This window comes from Mustela erminea, chromosome 11, assembly GCF_009829155.1.
Source record: "Mustela erminea isolate mMusErm1 chromosome 11, mMusErm1.Pri, whole genome shotgun sequence".
Classification (NCBI taxonomy): Eukaryota; Metazoa; Chordata; class Mammalia; order Carnivora; family Mustelidae; genus Mustela; species Mustela erminea.
The window spans coordinates 96,802,140-96,821,885 of record NC_045624.1 but is presented as its reverse complement, the minus strand read 5'-3'; the positions used below and the strand labels follow the sequence as shown (position 1 = coordinate 96,821,885).

The 19,746-nt window shown below is 52.1% G+C and overlaps 1 protein-coding gene across 10 annotated transcripts in view; it reads right to left on the bottom strand.

Annotated features, from left to right (window-relative positions):
- Positions 1–19,746, bottom strand: part of IKZF1 (IKAROS family zinc finger 1) — a 94,777-nt gene that overhangs the window by 34,588 nt on the left and 40,443 nt on the right. For 3 of the 10 annotated variants that reach the window (XM_032306110.1, XM_032306111.1, XM_032306109.1), the window contains exon 4: positions 1,170–1,229. The exons of the other annotated variants lie outside the window; for them this stretch is intronic. In XM_032306110.1, the coding sequence (XP_032162001.1) occupies positions 1,170–1,229 (60 nt within the window). The remainder of the gene's footprint in view (positions 1–1,169; positions 1,230–19,746) is intronic. 10 annotated transcript variants of the gene reach the window in all.

Sequence of the window (19,746 nt, the reverse complement as noted above, 5' to 3'; positions counted from 1 at the left end):
TCAACATTAACGTGACTTCTCTGTCCTAATGCCTCTGTGTCCGCTATCATCATAGGAGTGCACACACCTCTCTATACGCACGCAGAAACACATATACATACATCCGTATCTCCTGAAAATAAACCCCAAGCTATTGTTTTCAAGTTGAATTGCAGGAGGATTAGTAAGAGAAAAATCTCGATAACTTTAATATTCTGGGAAAGCAGTCAATTTCCAGTCGGGGCTGTTCCCAAATCCTTTAGATAGCAAAGAGTTTTGATGACCAGGATGTCAGGAACTTACCTTTACCATTACTGACACCTTTCGGATTGCACCTAGATCCGTAACAGTTCTAGGATTAACAAGCACACCCTGTTTGTTGATGTAGCTTTGCCATAGGAGAGAATTTACTAATGCAGGCTTCAAAGGCTTTGCTCCTAAGGGGTCAGGGGTCCAACCTGGGCTACTTTAAATATTTTTAAAGCATTTTTAAAAAGCACACTCCATTCCTTAAAATACTCCCTCAAAGTTGCTGCTCTGTTCTATCTATGGTTTATCATCTCTCAATACCTAAAAATGAAATTAACATCTGCTTTTGGTTTAACAGCTCAGAGCAGGACTGTCCTGAGGACACAGAATACTAAATGTGTCTGCTTGGGCAGCGAGGCACCGCACCGCAGGCTAACGGCCCCGAAGCCCTGGGATGTTTCTCTTCTCGGTTCTGAAATTAATAGTTCAGAGCAACGGAGGGAGAGGCTGTCTCTTCCTCCCACAGACTTGTAGAAGTCATCGTGCACACACGTTGGGCTGTTTCATGGCGACAGGAAGTCTGGCCATTTTATCATCATACTCACTCAAAAGGAGATACTCGTCACGTTAATGGCAGAACTGTTGACTAGCATTTGCGGAGTAACAATTCTAGTATTCCTTCTGCCCCTATTACTCCTCCAGAAGGCGTGGTCCATGGTCTAATCTTCCAATGGTCTGAAATGTTACATGTGCACCTTCTCGAATCAGTGATGCCCCAGATGACAGATGTGTAATGAACGGGATGGGCGTTATTTACCTCATTTTTTTCAAGTATGAAGGTGGGTGATGAAGAATCATGCATTTATATGATATTTGCACGATGGAAACTGAGTATGAAATGAATACATGTTTCTGTTTCTGGAAGCAAGGCATATACTTACGAGAGAAAGATTTGGGAATTAGTGCATGAAAATCCCTAAAGCCATCGGCCCCATATACAACTGCAATAAAGAAGGAGAAAAGAAAGCTGGCTTTTGATAATGTTCATGAGACACAGTAAGCATTTAAAAGAAAGGTTATTCTTTTTTAATAAAGGAGGTGTTATTGCTCAAAACCATTAGTTAACTACTAATCTGCTATGGTCAGCCTTCGTACAGGCGCCTGAAAGGTAACCGGGAGATGCTCAGAAACAGGGCTGTGACTCCAGATTTCTGAGCTTATGCACGTTATCTACGACACCCGCTATGCTACACATCTTGGGGGCTGCAACCAAGAACACATCTTAGAACCATGAGGAACTTTTCAGCAGAATCAGTACACACGGACCCCAGACCTGAGCATCACATCCGGGAGAGCACATATCTTCACAAAAGCTGTGTGTTTCTTGCTGGGCTGAATGCATAGCAAAGGCCCTTCATTCATCTTTTCAACGTTTCTTAGAAAGTGTTCATAGAAAATGAGAAACGTCACACGACACATCGGGCGGGGGAAAATTAGTGTTTTCCCCTACCTCAAAAAGAGCTATCAATTTCTGTGGGTATTCCTTATCAGCTGCTTTCATAAATGTTATCAGTGCCTCAAATCTTCAAGTTCTTATTCTGTTTTTCTAGGTCAGAGCTTCCCACCGTGTGTCTGTGTCTGAAGGGTTAGCCGAGGCCAGCCACGTGCAGACACGTGTGGACACATACACGCAGTTTGCTCTCCAATGGCGGCATCCCAACGTCTATCGGGAGTTGTGAGCCCAGCGAGGCTGCTAGATTAAACTTGCTGGGTTACCCGCTGGATTACAGAGGAAAGACCACATGGTGTCGTGCAGGGGACAGACTTACCTGACTACAGACCCTCCCTATTGTCCCAGGAAACATTTATTAAAATAATGGGATACTGGGCCAAGCTTTTCCTTGAAGTGACCACCTTAATTATTTCCTGACAAACCCTCAGTCTTCCTTACTGATGCTGTCCCTTGACAGTCCGAATCTAACAGAGACTGTCACTATCCTGTGCCCCATCCAACAGGCAGGTCCGCAGCGGCTTGCCCAGGGGCACCTGTGCTCAGTGTCTGCAGCCACCCCGTGAAATGATGCCAGTTTTACAGGTGAGCTTGACACTGAGTTCTGACCCTTCAGGTCAATTTTTCCAACCCCAGTCTCTCTGTGCACAGGGGTGGGCCTATCTCAGATGATGGGAGAAAAGGCAAAGTCTCGCCTTTTAAAAATGGGGGCATTCCAATAGGCAATCTAAGACTCTGATTAAATTTTTAATCAGATACCACCACATGCCCCGAGATGCTGCTCAGATGGGATAGGAAGGTCAGTTTTCCTGGCTGTCCCCTCAGCTCCACAGGCCACAGCTTGTGCGTCCCGTGGTGGTGGTCAGAGGTATTCGCAGTCACCAGTAACTTATGGGTATAGGAGCAAAGGGACTTGAAACATACACTATGTACAGACTATCTGATGGTGGAAAAGAGACTTATATAGGGCTTTGGGTCCTCTAAGCCCTGAAATACAGAACTCCCTCACAGTACCTCATTAGACATTCAGTGTTCATCGTTCTCAAGAGGACCCACTCCATGCCTAATATAATTCAAACTTTTTGAGTTTTGTCCTTCATCTTTGATTCCCTAGAATGGACAAAAAGCTTAAAAAACCAAACTCGGGGGCACCTGGGTGGCTCAGTGGGTTAAGCCGCTGCCTTCGGCTCAGGTCATGATCTCAGGGTCCAGAGATCGAGTCCCGCATCGGGCTCTCTGCTCAGCAGGGAGCCTGCTTCCCTTCCTCTCTCTCTGACTGCCTCTCCGTCTACTTGTGATTTCTCTCTGTCAAATACATAAATAAAATCTTAAAAAAAAAAAAAACCAAACTCGGCTGTAGTTACAGAGTTGTTCTACTTTCCCTTAAGAAAGCAGCGCTGGTAGGAATTCAGTCTTGGTCCTGCCCCACACACGTTCATGCACAACCAGATTCTCAGACTGGAAGAAGAACAGGGCATTCTTACGGACAGTAATTACAGCCAACAGAAAAACGTGAAACTCACCCTATTCTGTTCTGTCCAGTTTCATCTACTTCTGTCCTGTCTGGTTCCTGCTGGTCCTGCCCTATCCTGTCAGGTCCTGTCCAGTTCTGTCCAGTCCTGTGCCATCCCAACCTATCTGGTCCTGTCCTGTCCAGTTCTATCTATTTCTGTCCTGTCTTATCTGGTCTGGTCCTGTCTGGTCCTATCCTGTCCAGTTCAGTCTGCTTCTGTCCTGTCCAGTTCTGTGGTCCTGTCCTGTCCAGCTCCATCCGGTTCTGTCTTATCCTATCCGGTCTGGTCCTATTCTATCCTATTCTATCTGGTCCTGTCCTGACTGGTTCTCTCTGGTCAGGTCCTGTCCAATCCAGTTCTGTCTGGCCCTGTACAGTCCTTCCTGTCTGGTCCTCCTTTTGTCTACTTTCGTCTCATGAAAGGCATTCACGGGGAGTCTGTAAATGCCAGGTATCTGCAAAGAACTTTCCATAAGCTGCCTTCAGTCTTCTCCATGGTCCCAGAGGCAGGAACGACCCCCAGTTTACCAAGGAGGAGACTGGGGCTCCCAGAAAGTTGTGGAATTTGTCCTCCTGGTGGTTAGCATGGGCAGGTTCAACCTGACGGTCAGTGTTCCAAACACACACTCTCCCCGTGCAGGAAGGACCTCTGAGGAGCCGGGTGTTCCCTGGCATGGTGCTTCAGAGGCATCGGGAGGGTGTTAGGGGCGCTGCGCGCACGCTCCCTCCCGCATGGGGCCCACAACGTGTTTCCCAACAGATTCCATGAGATGCGATGCCCCGCAAGAGGGGAGGACTTAGCTGCCAGCGAGTTAGAAAGCGTGGCCGCTGGCTCTGCCCTCCGTGCGGCTATCCCTGCCCCAGCTCACGCGGGTCCCCTGGGACACTGGGTGACCCCCCACAGTGTCTCACGAGTCCCCGTTTCGCAGTGAGCCCGCTGCTCCAGGGATCATGACATCTGACGCAGCTCATGTGCTTCTGGTGAGCCCTTGAGTGGGCCAAGGAACCCTTCCTTGTGCTCATGTTAGGAGAGGTTTGCAGGTGCAGACCTGCCCTGTCCCTTAGCACAATCCTGCCTGGAAGCCCGAGACTCGAGGCAAAGCATCCCCTCTTGCTGGGGCTAGACGCCACCCCATGGGAGCAGAGAAGTGATGCTTCCCTGAGGGGCTTTCAGGCTTGTGTTCTGTCCTTTAGTCCACCCCACCCCAAACTTTAGGCCATGGTTTTACAAAAGGGCACAGATAGAAAAGGATTCGATGTATGTTAAGTTTCCCAAACACCATGAAATGCGTTCTTCTTCTCAAGGACAAATTGAGCTCATTGGGTAGGAAATTTTGTGGGCCAAATTGCCACAAACATCATCAAAGAAAATGCTGTCAGTGGCTCAGATTCTGAGTTCTATTCAGACCGCCCCCTTGAAGAACATTCTGGAAAAAGGATGACATGCCCACGAACCGCACTTGTCCGTTTGCATTCAGTCGTGCACGTGAGTCTCTCACGCTGTCGTCCCCTTAGGGAGACATGAAAACAGAACGGAGACTCTCAAAACAGGAGGAGGAAGTTTGCTCCACTTTCAAGTCAAAGAAGGATTCTGACGGTTTTCTGGGGAGAGTCAACGTGTATAGATTCGTGGTTAGGAGAAGTTAGAAATATGCTGGGGTCTGATTTTTATACACAGTCTTCAGATCACATTAGCCTGTTGGGCCTGGTCAGATCATTAGTGTCCGGTTAACTCCTGTAAGGATGGTCTGCAGCGAGCATTCAAGGCTTACAGATTTGGCATTTCATGACTGGCACCCGAACCCTGTCCAGAGGCCAGTGACAAGGTCCCCTGATTGGGACAGTAAAGAAAGGCCAAGGACAGGACGAGTGACCATCACCAGAGCACAAACCCCGTGCCTGCACTCCTGCTAGGGAACGCGTTAAGCTGCATGGTTCATCTGCAAATCCAGCTTCTCATGGAATTCTCCCAAACCTACACATTCCTGGGGTGGCTATTTGCTCTTAACCCATCCTCGACATTGCCCAGGAAGGACAGTGCCAGCAAATGTTTCCTGATGGCTCCTTCCTGGAAGGCGTTGTTGCTCCCGGCTCCTTGGAGAGGCAAATTTAGAGACTAGCCCCCAGACACAGAGCCGGGGAGCGCTGGGGTCAGCTCTTGAACCTGGACTGAGTCAGTGCTAAGCTGCTCCTTCCAGGACACACTGAGCTTCTCACCCCAGCTCCTTTCCAGGCTCCGGGGGCCCTAGTGTGCAGGTTACGGTGTCTCCCTCAGCCCAGTACTCTGCATAGCCCCAGCCGAATGCCACGCACGGAGGGGCACACAAAATGTTTGTAGAAACAGGCAGCGGATGTGTGCCAGGGCCTCTGGCTGTGGGAGCTCACCTGGGCGCTGTCACCACCCGAATCCCCCAGATCTGAGCTCCAGGACTTTCTGCAGAGCCACCCGTCCTTCCTCGATCCCACCGGCACCAATGGCACTTGTGTCTGGAGCCCCGGAGCTCGAACCCGTACGGGCCCCCCCTCCACCCTGGACTTTCCCACAGCCGACTTCTGATCCGACAGACCTTCTCAAGCTTCCTGCTTTCCAGTCACATCGCTCCCCAACACCGCCACCCAGCCGAGGCTGCCTTGGCCCGCGCCACATCCTGCCAGGGCTTCCTGGCCGCCCCCGCCCCCTGGCACACTGGTGGGGACACATCCTGTGGACCTTGCCTTCGGGCTACCTTTCATTGGTCTTGCCCCCTGCTCTAAGATGGTCATGCCAAAGGCTGCCTTCCTCAGTTCATGTCCACTCCCAACGTTCCCACTGGCCGGCACTGTTACTGGGAGCCCCAGACCACAAGGCCTGGGTCTGAGTCCTTCCAGGACTGGTCTGCGAGGACAGTGACCTTCTCAACAGGTCATCTGGCTCAGATAATAAAATGCATGAGCTTTACAGAAGAATGTAAGAAAAAGCAAACTCACCAAGTGCACCTTATACCCTGCAGCTTTCATTCAGCTGTGCAGATCATTATTTCCTAACGAAGCCTCCGCCCCCATAGGAACATGGTCGCCTCTTGGAGCCCTGGCCATCCCCACGTTCTGCAGGGCTGGATATCCCTCCTCCCCTCTCCCATCCTTGTGATGCACACCCCGAAGCCGGCTCTCTCTCGGGCCATCTCCAGCCCAGAATGGTTGTGGCACGTGCCCTGTTCTGGACTGGCTGTGGACCAGAGCCCAATTCCGCGCTCCGTGGAAGAGGCTGCATGTGCTGGCTTCCCTCTTCCCCCTTCCCCTCCTCCTGCGCATTGCCCAGAACATGTGAGGTGCTCAGGAGGGGACTGCTGGGTCCTCAGCCTTTCCTACTACTTTCCGAAGACACCTGTCGGGTCTGAACATTTTCAGAAGCTCGTTCACATCCAACACAGAGTTGCCAAATACGCAGCAGAAAGAACTTGAATTTCCTCTGTTGGCAGAGACTGAGGCTCCCAAGAAACGGGGGGCTTGTGGAGCCAGTTAGGAACGGGAGAATCGCTCTTGCCGGTTTCCACTCGGGGCAAGACCTGACTGTAGTCCGTCTACACTGAGCACACACGGACTGCCTTTCAGTCTGAATGGGTCCCCTGGCCTGTGTCTTGTCCTCTTACGGGAAGACAGGGCAGCTTCTGAAGAGTGGGGTGCGGCGAATTTTGGGTCGAGGCGTGGTTGGCATTGGCTCCACATCCCCTCAGCTGTGTGGACTGAGCGGCCCGGGGCCACCCACTCTGAGCCTGTTTCCTGCTCCGCCACGTGAGAACAGTCGTCAGGTTTACGTGAAGACTCAGGCCCTTGGTGTGCTGAAACTTTTTTTTCCTTAATGGAAAAGCATAGACAGATAAACACTCGCCCTGTCAGCAAAGACCTCTGGGCCTATGGGCTCAGCTGCAGCCCACTAACAGTAACTGAATTTCCTAAATGGGGGGAAAAAACCTAGGGAGAATGCTTTGTGGGATCACGGGCTGTGACAAGCCAAAACACGTCCTCGGGGAAACTGCTGCTGGCACCGTGACCCCTGCGTCCACGCAGGCTTCCCTTTGGCCCCGAATATTCCTGCTTGGCGCTCCCCTCCATTTGGGAATTACGCTGATGGGGTTTCAGGCAACCCGCCAAGGATGTGCGACAATTTTGGTTGCTTGAACTGGGCTTTGACAAAGATGGCTAAAGTCAACTTTGCTTTACTTCAAACTCCAGCTGTCAGATCTGCCTTCCAGAGCAGACAGGGCACAGGGCTCAGCGAGAGCCCTGGGAACAGACGAAAACCTGGTTCCGACCTTCTCTCTCTTGAGGCAGCAGCTGGGCACCTACTCTATTTTTGTCTGTTTTATTAGTCCCCTTGTCACGTCTTACAGTGAACCTAGGGGCAGAGCAAAAGTTCTGAGGTACAGAACTTTATTTAGAAAGGGAAATTTAGAGAGGGGATTTAGAAAGGGAAGGGCAGTAAGTGAAAGGTTTCCTTCTGAAGGGTACAAGTAAGAAAACAGCAGGCTGAAAAATGAGGATTCCATTTATGGAATTATCCTTGGAAGACACCACTTCGGTGTCATTTGTGGCCACTTGCACACCCCCCCCCCGGCAGTTCATCACAACTTGGGGTGAGACATCCTGCGGATTAAAGAACAGGGTGAGGAACAGTTTCTGACTCTTAGTCCTACTCTTCTTTTTTTTTTTTTTTAATTAATGAAAAGTTACCCTTTTTTGGCGGGGCGTAAAAGTAAGATTTGCCTGCACTACAGATGACAAGCGTACGGAAGTAGCAAGTCGAGGTTTTTGGAAATGCACCTCCCAACCCCTGTGAATCTAAAGAAGTCATGCGAGGGAGAACACGGGGAATGACACTAACATCGACAATAAAAACAGAGGGACAGAGAGTAATTCAAGCTTTAAAAAGAGAGAAGAGACGTTTGCAGACACAGAATCAGGCCTGGAGGAAACGAAGTTGGCTGGAGAAACGCACAAGACAGGGTGAGGCCCTGGGCGGCGGGGGGCAGGGGTAGGGGGCAGACGAGCGGGGTGAAGCCCTGGGCAGAAGGGACAGCGTGCATGTCCTCTTCCTTCCCACATCTCGTCCCAGGGAGGGGCACTCGTGCCGGGGCACACAGGCGCCAACAGCAAAGGAGGGACATTCTACAAAGTGACGGTGGCTATGGGCAGGGGTGGCCGCCCAGGTGTGTCCATGGCCCGTGGCTGTGAGTGCAGGGCCACCTTGCCATCAGACCCTGCAAGGGCAGTGCCGTGCTCTGCCTGTGCACAGGGCAGGGCTCACTTCCAACACCCAGAGGAGGGGCGTGGGACCCACCGCTCGCCAGCATCCCGGGCGTCGGCAACTCGGGCAGCCGCGAAGCCAGGCACCGGCGGCCGTTGGTGCTGCACTCCTGCCTCAGATGTGGTTTTCCCGCAGGCACATTGGTGCTGAAACAACCGGCCAAGCCCTTGCTGCCAGGGGCAAGGGAGTGTGGCAAAATGCGGCACGGAAGAGGAAAGGAAGTATTGCAACCTGTTGTTACACCTGCCGGTTCTCAAGAGTGGGGGCGCGCCGGCCTGCGATGCATGGGGAGGCCCGGGAGATGGTGCTCCTGGAAAATGGGGAAGGGCTGAGAATGACAAAACCAGCTCTGTCACCAGCCTCCGGGGACAGGGGCGGAGCAGACACGGCTCCTGTCCAGGCTGGGCAAACGCTCTGGGCCCTTCGCTCCCTTCCCCACGGCTGGCACTCTGTCAAGCCCCAAAGATTCCAGGAGCCCAGGCCCTGCTTCAGGGAGTCCACAGATAAAGTAATCTCCCCCAGGACAGGCAGAGGGTGGCTCCCCGGCTGTCCCTCCCTTCCAGAAGCTCTGAGGAGTCCCTGCCAGAATTCCAAGCAAAACATGACTCAGCAAAGGTCGAGCAGGGTCAGGAAGAACAGCCCGGGTGCCCGCCTGGGTCCCTGAGCCCAGAGGGGCCGGAGCAGGGGCTCTGGCTTTGGATGGGCACTGATCCTTGAGGGAAGTGTTCACTGAATTCGTCCGTCCTCTGAGGCCACAGCTGGCCTCCAGCTGCCTTCCCAGGCTGCAGGGGCCACGAGGCCCTCACTCCTGCCTTTCCCAATTCTTCCTGCTTCTGCCCCACAAGCACACGCGGCAGGCAGGAGCTCAGCTGGGAGCTGGGGTTCGGGGTGTGGGCAGGAAAGAGCAGGAAGCGCAAGACACCTTCCTCTTGCGCGGAGGAAGACGGGGCTGAGGGCCGGAGGGGCGGCTGGGGCTGAGGCGTGCAGGTGGGGTGGATGCATCTGACCCACGTCCCAGGGAGCACGTGTGTGTGTGTGTACGCGTGCCCACGTGTAAATGGCACAGAGATCACTCTTCCCATGCAGGTGTCTTCCGAGGGCAGCTCAGGAAAAGAGGTTTGAAGTTAGAGAAACTGCCGCTCACAGTGCCTTTCACGGTTGGAGACAGCAAGGTGATGACGGGGACAGGGAGGCGGGAGCCCCTCGCTCTGAGCACCAGATGAGCCCCGCATTCCTGGGGGCACCTTCCCTCCCCAGCCCAGGGAGCCAGCCCGGACAGGAGCCCAGGCGCCAGACTCCAGCCCCCACTGCTGGGAAGTCACACATCTCCTGCTCCCTCCCCTTGTCAACTGGCAAGGACCTGATGGCAGGACCGCCCTGTCCCCAGCTGACACGGAGGCTGCCGGGACACCTGGCTACGTCAAACTCTTCGGAACTAGCGTTGACGAACTGCTCACCTCAAAATGCTCCTACGGGATTCCTTAACCGCCCCTTCCTCCTTCCCCTTCTTGCTCTCTCGTGATTTCCAAACTTAGCTCTAGGCTTCCCAACTGCTAAGCATATGGTGCTTTGTCAACACTCATGAGGAAGCTCCGGGATCTCATTACGAGTGCTGGCTCCAGGGCTGGGGTTCGGACCACCGAACGGGGTGATGGAAGGAAGGGGCTTCGGGAAGGACCTGCCCCCCGCCTCCTTCCCCTCCTGGAGGCTCTGGGGCTTGAGAGCCCCTCAGAGCCTCAGCAAATCTCCCTCCCCTCCCAGGCGACACTGGGATCCAATGGCTGTCCTGTCCCCACACATCTGGGATGGGTAGGAAGCCCCCCAAGCAGAGCTGCCCGCCCGCTGGACCAGAGCCTCTGCTGCGGGCCCCACAGCTTCCGACTGGGACTCACTCATGACTCAACATCCTCTGCTTCCCAGCACCTCTGTCAAGACTGCACATCTTTCGGGAAGAACCTTCAAATATCACGCCTTTTTTCCTGGTAGATGTCAGCAGCTTCTCAGGACTCGAGAAGCTCAGAAAGTCCTGTCCTTCTCTTCAGCACTGTTTCTTTGAAATTAGGGAGGTTCTTTTCTTCCTTTTCCCCAGTCTCTGTCGCTGTATGATTCAACTCTGTTTACTGGGAAGCACAGGAGAAGGACCAGGGCAGGCCGCGCCTCCTTCCATCCAGAATCCAGGTGACGCCAAACCAGCAAGGTCAGCGTCAAGGTCGCCCGGCCCCAGCAGCAGCCGCCAGACGTGGCCTGTGAGGGGCTACTGGGCGCCGGCCACCACGGGAAATGCTTTCCATACACCAGCGCCCCATTCTTGAAGGAGCCCCGTGAGGCCACTCTGACCCCAGATGACAAAGGAGGCAAAGACGGCTGGAGAGGTCAGCGGCTGCCCCAGGCCACCTGCTGGGACGGAGTGAAACAGGGACTTGAACCCGTGCTCTTCACCCCTTAGCTCATCTTTGTCCGTCCAGGCCTGCCCCATACGCCCATCCAGTTGGAAAGACAAACAACACAGAGGTGACAGGAAGAGAATTTTGCCGCAGGTGGGCGGCCCGGAATTCCTCTGGTTGTCTCGGTCGGGCAAAGCCGACCTCTGCCAGCACCCCCATTGATCGAGTCACGCTGCACAGCCTCCCAGGAGTGGTTTACGTTCCAGGCACCGCACACGAAACCCAGCCCTGCCTCCGGGAAGCGCGGGGGGAGAGGAAGTCCTCATTCCCAGGGGCAGCGTGGCGGGCCGGTGCCACAGGGCCCGGCTTCCTCAAAGGGCAGCATTCGCAGTGAGCAGCGGGGCCAGGAAAGATCTCTGGGACAATCACTGCAGACGAGGTGGTATGGGTGGTGGGTGACCATCCCCACCGCTCGGACCCTGGGGCTGCCGCGGGGGCCGAGGTCTCTGGAAGCCGGAATGACATCCGAGGCCCCTGCTCAGAGGGTCCGTGGTGGGAAGAGGGGTCATGTGTCGAAATGGGGGTGGTCGAGAAGACGCGGAGGACGCTATCCCCATACCCCACACCCAACAGACAGAAACGGGAAAGCTGGGGGCCAGCAGGGTGGTCTGGGGGAGAGCAGTCTCATGGGCCTGGACTCGGGCTGGGACAGACTGCCGGCTCCCGTGCCCCTGCACCCCCCACGCCCCTCCCCACAGCCCCTTGTGGCCCCTGCCGCCCTGTGAGGCTCGGGCCCTTCTGGAATTAGGCCACAGATGGGAAACTCCAGGTTCTAAGGAAAACCATCCCAGCTCTTGCCAGCCCTTGGGTTTCCAGAGACCCCAACTTCTGCATTCCAGCCCCGCGCCACACCACCTAACCTCCTCCTCCCGCGGCCCCATCCAGATGCCGCCAGCAGGCAGGGCCCAGAGCACGATTGTGACACGGCGGCATGTGTCATATTGTAACTGGGTGTCCACATCCTCCTGCCCGAATTGTAACAGCCTAGAAGAGGAACCAGGGCCTGGAGTGAAATACAGGAATGCAGGGAAAGAGGAAGCTGCCGCCAGACGCCAGCCCAACTGAAATGCGGAGAATTATGGAGAAGTGATAGAAAGGGAAGCAAGAGTAGGGAATTGCATTCAGTGGCTTGGCTCAGTGCACACGCAGGCACAGACACACTCACACATACTCCCCCACACTCTGATACATGCACACGCAGGCTCAGTGCACACGCAGGCACAGACACACACTCACACATACTCCCCACACTCTGATACATGCACACGCAGGCCCAGACACACACAGACAAAGACTCACACACTCACACATACTCCCCCACACTCTGATACATGCTCACACATACACTCACACTCACACACAGTCTCAGACGCACAGATCCATGCCTTCAGACACACGGACACGTACACTTACTTAAACACAGACACACAAAGACACACTTTCATACGCACAGACACATGCTCACAGACACATATTATACACAGACATACACACACACTCACACTCTCACACATACAGACACATGCTCTCACACACACACACACATACACACACACTCGCAGATTCACACAAAGACACATCCTCACACACACACCTTTACACGGAGACAGACCCTCACACATAGATGGTCACATGCACACACTCACACACACAGACCCCCACCACACACTTATACACAAGCATAGACACACACACACAGACTCTCATATACACCCACAGAGATAGACACTCATACACACACGCACATACACACAGACATATACATACACACCTATGCACAGATATAAGCTCTCACACACACAGCCACTCACTATACAGACACAAACACATCACACATACACACAGATACCCACACTCATAGTCTCACATACACAGACACACACTCACAACACATACTTATGCACACACTCAGATATACACACTCACATGCACATATACACTTACGCACCCACACATACACACACACATACACACACTGGTTCACATATACACAGTCACACTCTCATACACGCATGCACACTCACACACACTCACAAGCCTTTCTTGCATCTAAACTGGACTTCTACGAGACAAGGCTCTCCCAGTTCTTAGCCCCAGAGGCAGGGACCAGTCAGGCCTGCGGTCCTGCTGTCTGAGGACGCCCAGTCCAAGCTTCCTCTGTGCGACTGTCCTAAACGGTACGAGATGCAGAAATTCCTAACAATTGTAGGAGGCTGTTCTGTCATTTTCCTCTTCCATTTAAACAGTCAGAGTAAAACAGGGTAAAATGTCCTTACCTCATCATCAAAAATTTAATTTTGGAGCAGACAAAAAAAAAATGGAATAATGAACAGAAAGCATAAGTACATTCAGGCAGATCCCCTTTGGGACAAAAAAATACCGTTTTAAGAAATGAGAACAGGCCAAGAGGAAAAAGCCTGAAATTTAGGGAAAAATGAGAAAGAAGTTGTGAATTAACCCGTTTGTGGCATTTTCTGTACGTGGAGATAACCGGCAGCAGAGCTCTTAGTCAAAGGCATTCCCACTGGAGGGGTGAGGAGGTTGCCTAGAAAAATCCTTATCTACCGTTTTCACAGGCGTGTGGCGGAGGGCGGAGGGCCTAGCCAAGGGGGCCTCGCTGCCTGTCCTGCCTCGTGAGACTAATGAACTCCCAGGGGAACCTCCCTCCCAGTGGGGGCTTCCGAATGAATGCACCTTTCCTCTCCTCTTATTTTCCAAGAGAACCACGGTTACCCCAGGCGCTGTTACTGTTTCAGGAGAGAACTCCTGACAGACCTCTTGGAACTTTGCATGTGTGTGGGACCCTCCCAGGAGTGGTCCTTCTGATTCACTCTTTGCGAGCGTGAGAAAGTTGCCATGAATTTAAGACAGGACAAGGTGCCTCCCAAGAAGACTTGAGGCAAACCTTCAGCCTGTGGGCAGAGTTCGGATGCCCGGGGCGGCTCAGGACTGCCCCGTGCCCACCCCCAGGCTTCCGGGGGAATGTTCTAGAGGACCTTCCATGCGTCACACATTGTTCCTAACCCCGCATGACGTCCTGGACCCTGTAGTGTGACACCCAGGCATGCCACATAAAACCAAGACGCCTGATGTCTTCCTTCACAGGTAAGCCTGGGTCAACTCCACAAGCCCTTAACTGACACTGGTGTCACCAAGGCTGTGACATCCGCCCTGTGGCCACAAGCCTGCAACCAGGGGCACTAACTGTTGAATTGTGAGACCCTTCCCAATATTACAAAAATGAAGACCACTGCTGCTCGTAGGGCCACACAGCCTGTGATCCCCAAATGCCCGAGTTCTTTTTTCCCTTTGGCTTTGGCAACTTGGTTTCCCATCTCTGATCCTGGTTTTTTTAATTGATGTTTTGTTTTGTTTTATACTGTTTCTATCTTTAAAAAAAAAAAAGTCATGGTGGCAGAGACCTCAGCGAGGGCCATCCTGCCTCGTGGCCTTACCTGCAGCCTGTCAGCTTCTCCTTCACGCCACCATGGGCAGCTACACCTCCACACCTCGTGTCGACTGTTCTTTCTGCCCAGGGCATCAGAGGGTTCAGGGACATCTGTGTTGCTCCGAAAAAGCCCCAAAGCAGGATCTGACTCTCCATGGGGCAGCCATTGGCTGGTGGGGGGGCTGCCATGCTTGCCTCCTCCTGCATCGTGCCTGGGGCTGGGTTGGGATGGAAGCCTGGTCTCCCACAGCGTTGGGGAAGGGACACGTCTGCATTGCTTTTCCTCTTTTCTCTCTCCCCTATCCCTCGGCCCGGCCTCCCATCAGGCTGGGAGAACCACCCAGCTCTTCCAAGTGATGGAGAACTGGCCAAGAGGCATCTCACAAGCACAGAAGGTGAACCTGGGGTTTTTAACCTCGAGTTATGGGTCAAGATGGGCAGAACCCATGAACCAGTGCCACCCAAGGCAGGTGCCGGGGATGCTGCCTTCTCTGGACCCTGTCATCGTGCTTTAATGTGATTCCTGCATTCTGGCTCCGGGACAGTCTGGTCCCCATGCAAATGGGTCTCCTACCCCGTAACAGAGATGCTGGGAGAAGTGGAACGGATGGCTGGCAGCAGTTAATAGAGGAAAGCTTTAGTGACTTGCTAGTAGACTTCAAGATTCACCAACAAGAGATGCCCTTTGATAAAGACGTCGCCGTGGAAGACCCACCGTGGAGCCAAGGCTGCACCTACTGGGCCCTTCGCATTCTCAGCTCTCCCAACCCCAGCCTCAGCCTCCCCACGACTGTCTCAAGTCCCTCCTTGTGGCGACTCTGGAGAGCCCCTAATGCCATGTCTGGGTCGACATGTGTTGGCAGGGGGAAAACTTCTCTCCTCTTGTCCCTTATAAGCCTTGGCGCAAACACTGGAGAAATGAAACTTCAAGTTCACCACCAAGGAACAGGAAAAGAGCAGGAGACGTGTGCCGGGAGCGAAGCGGACACCAGGCCCACTCTGGGGAGGCACGGTAATGCGCCAGGCGCGGGATCCAGTCAAGGGAGAGAGATTTGGGAAACTGTAATCTTGCTTATTTAAGAGCAATGCTTATTTTCAGAACACTGAGTATTAAAAAATTCTAAAATTACATGAGGGAAAAACATACAGCATGAGGAACTCCCAGAATTTTTACCCTCTGCAATGACAAAATATTCATATTTCAGCAATGATTCCAAGGTCTGTTGCAGCAGTGGGACAAGTGAAACGAAATGTCTAGTAGGAGTGCCTGGGCTGCTCAGTCTATTAAGTGTCCTAACTGCTGGTTTCAGCTCAGGTCATGATCTCAGGGTCCTGGGATCAAGCCCTGCTCAGGGCTCCACACTTAGCAGTGCGTCTGGGGGTCTCTCTTTCTCCCTCTCGCTCTGCCCTTCCCCTGTTCATGCCCTACCTCTAACAAACATGCCCTATCACCAACAAACAAAATCTTTTTAAAAATGTCTAATAAAGTGACAAGAAGACATTATTTGCACCGTAGATCAAGAATTGTCATTAGAGTTTCCATCCTGATTTGAGGCTTTGGGTTTCAGGGACAGAAGGAAGTACCACAAAAACTTAAATTGGAAGGATCTGAATAAAGATCAAAGACATTACACGTGCAATGCTTTTGCTTCGTTCTGAGCTGCTACACTGAAAAATATGGACTGGGGGAAGTCAAAAGCATCACGAGCTGACCTCATCCCGTTGACATTACACTCACTCAGAATCTGGACATCTCTGTCTGCACCAGCTGGTGACAACAGGCCCACAATGAGAAAGTAAAACTTGTCTCTGAGCCCACCATCAAAAAGAGAAGTAAGAAGTCTCTCAACCGAATTCCCGCAGTTTACCCACGGGCGAGTCCCTCCGGCGCTCAGTAAAGCAGCGGTGCCCTCACCTTAGGCATCGTGTTGAAGATGATTAAATAGTTAAATGATTAAAACACGCGTCGAAGATGATTAAATAGTTCTTTCTCAACACCGAGAAGATTAGAAGTTGCAGTTTAGAAAGCCGAGGAAGACACTCACAAACAGATAAGAGTGTTCAAAGCCAGTGTCGTTTAGGGAACAGTGATGAGCTCTACATGCACATGACTTTTTGGGATATGAAGTTCAGGACCTCTACAGGCCGACAAATGCCGCTGTTCTTTCGGTCCTCAAGAGGACTCCCTCTTTGCCGATCAGGACTGCTTTGGACAATCTAGAAGTCAGGACCCGCTCTAGCGGAGGCATGAGACGCTGCTGCTGAAGAATGGGACGCATGCGCGGGCAAGGGAAGGCGCTGACGGTGCGATCCTGCCTTCGCGCGGCGTTTACACCCAGCCAAACATGTGCCCACAAAAGACCTCTCCGCCGTGCTAGGGCTCGCATTTACACTAGGAAACCTGAGCACAGAAGAAGAGGTTCAAGTAATTTCAAGATGTACTTGAAAGAATCACAGGAGGGTCAAGGGGGTTCTAGAAAACTCCCTCATCCAGAAAAGTTAAAATACACCGAAAATAAAACAGGGTAGGTTTGAGTACTTTGGAAATTTTAGCCGAGAAGCAATGTTCCCTTCTTGCAATTGTCAGATGAATGAGAAGTTGGTGGAGAGGCCTCTGAACACGAACAGGGAGCATGTGTGGCAGACCCAGTATCGAGCCCAGATCCGTGGAGATCGGGCGTTCACTGACCCGCCTGCTGAATGATGTCCCGTGGACTGGGACGGTGAACTCTGCCTCCCATATCCATTTCTGAGCAGGGAAACTGCAGATTTTAATTGCAACCAAGTGCCAGGTGCATAAATCTTAGGTAGGGGTAAAAGAGTTCAGCGTCCATCGCTTCCAGGGTTTCACTGCCGGGAAAGTAGATATGGAGGAAATACAGAACATTCTGAGATTAAAAACAGGAAATGGGTGAATTCATTGCCCCTTCTGGGAAATGATGAAATGAAATGAGTTTCACCCTTAAGGTGTAATCATGCAAAACTTAGTTTATCAAGGTTGTTAAGACCTACGATTTCTCATCAAGATAATGAGTTTTTAAATTTTAAAAACCCAGCGAATGTAAGGGTTCAATCCAGCCCCCTTCCCATACCATAAAACTACAAAGTGTTAGATGTTTGAGTATTTTCTATCAATAGACAATAAGAGAGGAAACACCTCAGGAACAATTGTGATGTGACTATTTTCACGATCTCAAATCAGAGCTTGTGATCAGGTTGGTCACTGGTTGTTTCTGTTCGGAGCTGGGCTACGTGACGTGAATTAAACAAGGGTCCTTGTGTCAAAATGCCAACCCCTCGTGCCGAGAAGCACAACTAGCACTTTTAAGAGCGTGTCTTCAGCTGCGAGCGGGTCAACCAGAAATCCAGTCTGTTGTCTGCTCACTGATCCCTGGTGGCACAGGCAGGACCCACGGTGACGCCCCATTGGCACTAACTGTCACAACCCAGCACGCAGGGAGGAAGCACTACCCCCGGCTCAGCGTGCCCCCAGATCTCTTTTCACAGAACAACACACACAGCAGTTGTACCCATCACACTGAAGATCTACATGTATGAGTAACCAATGCAAATGAGAGGGAATGAAAGACCAGAAAATGATGGGAAATCTAACAGCATAAATATTTTCACACTTCAGTGACACATTTCTAACGGTTAGGAGCAAGGCAGTTCTCCGTGTGTGATGTAAGGCCCTCGTCAGAGTCTGCTGGCGTAGCCTGCTAGCACAGCCCAACGTATCCTCCCATCTGCCCACCTCCAAGTCCTGCTGGAAGGTTCTCTATCCAGCTGCCGATCCACCTCAGGCCAACTCTGTCTGGGGATCGGCGGTGGGGGTAAGGACCATGGAGTGGATTGCTGCTGGAGCCACTCATTCCCAAACACGGCACCTGCAGCGTGCAAGCCAACAGGGGTGCGGAGGGACGGGTTTCGCTGCCTTCTTGACACACACAGACTGGCCTTTGTGACCACACCCCGCATCAGGAAGGTCTGACCCCCAGCACCCTGGGATTTCCCTCCAGGCTCCTCTGAGTAGACGGCATTGGTGTGTGACCTCATGGTCTCCGACGGTGATTTAAACCCAGGCCTGCTTGTCCCCCCAGGGCACCCCATGCACTGCCACTGCTTTGCATACCTCTGCTCAGACACCTCAACTGAACTGGGGGTCACTTCATTTGTTTCTCACATGGTTTCTTGTACCTAACTTTGGTGTTTTCAAGTCTGCAGATTTCTAAATGAATGTGTAAAATAACTAAGATACACTGCCTTGGTTCCAAAGCCTTGACTCAACCTTTGTATGGAGGGTCCCTATCTTCCCCCAATTTTTCTCTTACTGATCCTGTAATGTGACTTAAAATAGAAGCATGAATGCCCTAAATGTGACAAGGTTTCAGTTTGGGTGATAGGTGCTGTAAGACTTCTTGATGAAAGGCAAGTGATGGTCCAAGATGCATTCGTTTGGGGGGAAAGTTATGCCAGTGACTCCCCCTACTCCCCATCAGCACCATGACCATGACTGCCCTGGGAACAGATCTACTGAAGGCCTTCTCTGAGGTCAGCTCGCCTCCCAGAATCCCCTGAGGCCCACACAGAAACAAAAGATCCCACTGTGTTTTCTGGGCCCTCGGTTGAATCCCACCCAACCTGCTCCTTTCTCCTACTCACCTCTAAAAACTCTACCCATTCTTGAAAGGACAGAATACATGTCATGTCTTCTGAAATCCTGTACACATTCCACCAAACTGATTTTGCTCCTTGCCTGTTTGTGGGTGTTGATACCTCTACTGTAGCATTTCGTGTATCCTGCTCCCTGAGGAAAGCCCAGTGGGTGGGTCACTCAACCTCTGTGCTCCTCACTATTTGCCCAACAAAGTATGGCATGAATGAGCTAGACTGGCCTGTGGATACCACAACCGAATATTCCTACCAGTTTCCCAATGCCATTTAGAATACCAGTATTTTTCAATATGTCATTCCGCTAATATTTACTTTGGGGATGGTAACAAAGATCCTGAACACACAGGCTTACTATGAAAAGTAAAAATGGCAGCAAGAGAGAGTTGGAAGAACACAAGATTTAGAATCGGAAAACGTGGATTCATATGAGTTGTGTGATCTGGAGTTGGTTAACTGACCTCATTATGTTTATAAACAACCATGGACCCTGGATGGAGGCCCGACAACTCCCAGTACTGACTGCCACCCTGGGCGGTCTGGGCCCTTCTCATCTGTAAAGCCGAGAGAGAGAGAGGGAGGGCAGTGTGAGGACTAAGTAAAACCACATCCCCAAACCAGCGTACTCGATCTCCCACCGATCAGTTC